We start from the raw sequence: 3,067 nt of genomic DNA, 5'->3' as shown, positions 1-3,067 counted from the left end.
TAATATATAATATATTTAGAAAATTATTGATGAGTTATAATTTAGCAATTCAGTCCATTTAAGAAATACAAATGACACATGACACAATGCCATGTATTATGACCAGTATAAACTTTTATAAATCAATGGAGAGCCCACATCTACTCACCTACATGTAGAAGAACTCCATCCTCCACTCTTTCAGTGCAACACTATAATTTTTATATATATATATGGCTCTGTTATATAGTCTTTAAATTTTCTTCAGTAAAAAAGTGCTGCAGGGATGACAAATATTTTGAAGAAAATAAAAAGATGTAATGTGTGCCTAACCTCAATGCAAAGTAGGGCGAGGGTCATCCCTCCCACCAGCAGAAGATTCTGTTTTCCCCACCAGACGATCTCGTCCAGACATCCAGATGTGTAGATGAGCCGACTCACCACACTCTTCTTCATCTTCTGGGTCTCATAGCCACACATAGAGTTGAACACAGTCTACACATAAATAAACAGTTTATGTGAAGTAGACAACGTTTTGTAATTATTTGTCGAATTTATAGAAAATTAGTACAAATGTATTATTTTCTGTTCACCATGATATCTCATCAGTCCTGCGCTATATAACCGTATATCAATTTTATATGAGTTTATATGAGTTTTGATTGACTGTGCTACTAATAATTCAGTATGCAAATTTTCACGTAATACCATAGCTTTTCATTTTATTTTTAATACTGAACATTCTAACAGTCTTAAGTGTCATTTTCAAACTAGTATTTTAAAATGATTAAAAAGTAAAAAAAACAAAAAATTCTGCAACGACTAATCGCGATTAATCGCATCCAAAATAAAAGTTTTTGTTTATATAATATATGCGTGTGTACTTTGTATATTTATTATGTATATACAAACACGCACACATACAGTATATATTTGGAAAATATTTACATGTGTTTTCATGCATATGTTTATATTCATATAATTTATTGTCACGGCGCGGTTAGGAAAACACTGTGTAAACAGGGGTCTGGGTCCAAATGCAGGTTTTTATTAAACGCAGGGAAAAACAAAATAAACACCAAAACGGAAACACAAACAGATATAAGAATCTGAAAACAGGCTCAGAACACAAACAGGGATATGACACAAAATCGGCAACTTAGTGCTTGCATCAGTCCTGTAACAACAATTACTAACAATTAATAATCCGCCCAGAGAGGCGTGGGGAAGGTGTATAAATAGCCCTCAGGATGGGCATCCGCTGTGTGTGAGTGAGTGTGTGCACAGGTGTGTGGAGTCAAGGTAACGGAGTCCGGGAGGATGGGAAGTGGCGACCTCTGGTGGTGAGAGGGAGAACACCAGACGCCAGACCCTGACAGGACCCCTCCTCTAAGGAACGGCTTCCAGACATTCCAGAGCGCCCAACCAGGGGAACGGCAGAGCGGGGATGGAGTAGGGGGAGGGATGGGGGGCCCTGGTCCGTGTGGTGGCGGGGGACCTGGGGACTGGGGCAGAGCCGGTGGGATGGGCACCCAGGGCAGAACCAGCGGCCACCACAGCGGTGTGTGTGGAGCTGCCGCCTTGAAAAAAACGGAGGCGAGTTCCACCGCCTCGGGGGAACTGCGAGCGGACACCGCCGCTTCCGGAGCTTTGTGAGCGGACACTGCTGCCTCGGGGGAACTGCGAGCAGACACCGCCGCTTCCGGAGCTCTTGCTTTTGATACTTTATTTGAACTAATTATTATTGCCTCATTGCTATTATATATGTATTTTAAGTAATTTGAAAGGCTATTGTTCACTTACATCTGTTTTATTACCAGAAAAAAAAAAAATATATATATATAATTATAGGGCCCTAAGAAATCCGTTTTATTTCCAAATTCATTTTTTTCCATTTTCATTTCACTTGCTTCTTGCACTCTATGTTGCACTTTACCTTTGCTTTAAAAAAAGGATTTCATAGAAATTTGGATTTCATTTGGTTTAATAAAACAGTTTAATAAAATATTCTTAAGTGAAATTGTAGATTTTTATGTGGGAAATTAATCGGTTAGATTAATCGATAATTTTTTTCGATAGATAAATCGAAATAAAAATAGTCGTTAGTGGCAGGCCTAATTGAAACACAAACAACAGAGCTATATGCGTGTGCCGTCTCTATTTCTGTGTGAGAGGAGTGTGCATTTTTTTGCCACTTTATTGGCTTTGAACGATTACATAAACACACTTATATGAGTCATAATCCTCGGCTTTGCAAGTATCCTCATAAACACAGTGATTTAGGTCTTAAAGGGGTCATATGATGCGATTTCAAGTTTTCCTTTCTTTCCCTGGCCGTGGTGGAGTGATGTCCATTGCTCCAAAATAGGACTTTGCCTTCGAAGAGCGACCGCTATTATAATGGGCTTGAAGAAAAGAGATTGTACTTTTGTTTTTAAGGCCCTGCTTGGTCTTGTTACCCCAGTATATATGTGTGTGGATTCCTGTATTATGTGTGCTACCTTTGGATCACTCAGGTTGTGCAGCCAACTTCTCCCCTCTGTTTCCCACACTGGCTTAAAGTCCATGGGACATCTGACCGTTTCAGCTGTCCTCCCTAAGATCCCTCTACATCTTAGGTCCAGCCCCATTTTTAAATCAATTGAGGCCAAATTTCATTCGTTTGCCTTTGACACTGTCTTGAGGTGTTTGATTACTTCCATGTTAGTTCATGTTCCTTCTTTTGTTATTGCTGTAGTTATTCTTTTCTTCTGTTTTTTTGGCTCATGGCTAGGTGGGTTGCCAAGGTTGGCTAGTTGGTCTAGGGGTATGATTCTCGCTTTGGGTACACGAGGTCCCACATTCAAATCAGGGAAGAGCCTATAGTGAGGCTTGGTCCTGAAGCTCTTTTGTCTCTTTAGGGTCACAAGCTATTTTTAGTCAATTGGGCAGAAGTCCAGTCAAAGCTAGGTTGGTTAGATCAGGTGGTTACAGCGTTGTGCTAGTTACGCCAAGGGGGCCAGTGACCAAAATTTACTGGGATCCAACCCCTCTGTCTAACTGCTTTCCCACAGCCACAGCGCTACCTGTCTCCCAGGTGTAATGGTGT

The 3,067-nt window shown here is 40.4% G+C and overlaps 1 protein-coding gene across 1 annotated transcript in view; it reads right to left on the bottom strand.

The window, feature by feature from the left end:
* LOC107698001 (tetraspanin-33) overlaps window positions 1-3,067 on the bottom strand; it is a 10,310-nt gene that overhangs the window by 2,171 nt on the left and 5,072 nt on the right. Inside the window, exon 7 of the mRNA XM_016498907.1 lies at window positions 313-474. Coding sequence (XP_016354393.1) covers window positions 313-474 — 162 coding nt within the window. The remainder of the gene's footprint in view (window positions 1-312; window positions 475-3,067) is intronic.

Source organism: Sinocyclocheilus anshuiensis, unplaced genomic scaffold, assembly GCF_001515605.1.
Source record: "Sinocyclocheilus anshuiensis isolate Anshui unplaced genomic scaffold, SAMN03320099.WGS_v1.1 scaffold2280, whole genome shotgun sequence".
In the NCBI taxonomy this organism is placed as follows: Eukaryota; Metazoa; Chordata; class Actinopteri; order Cypriniformes; family Cyprinidae; genus Sinocyclocheilus; species Sinocyclocheilus anshuiensis.
The sequence above is the reverse complement of the archived record's forward strand: the minus strand, read 5'-3'. Positions and strand labels throughout refer to the sequence as shown.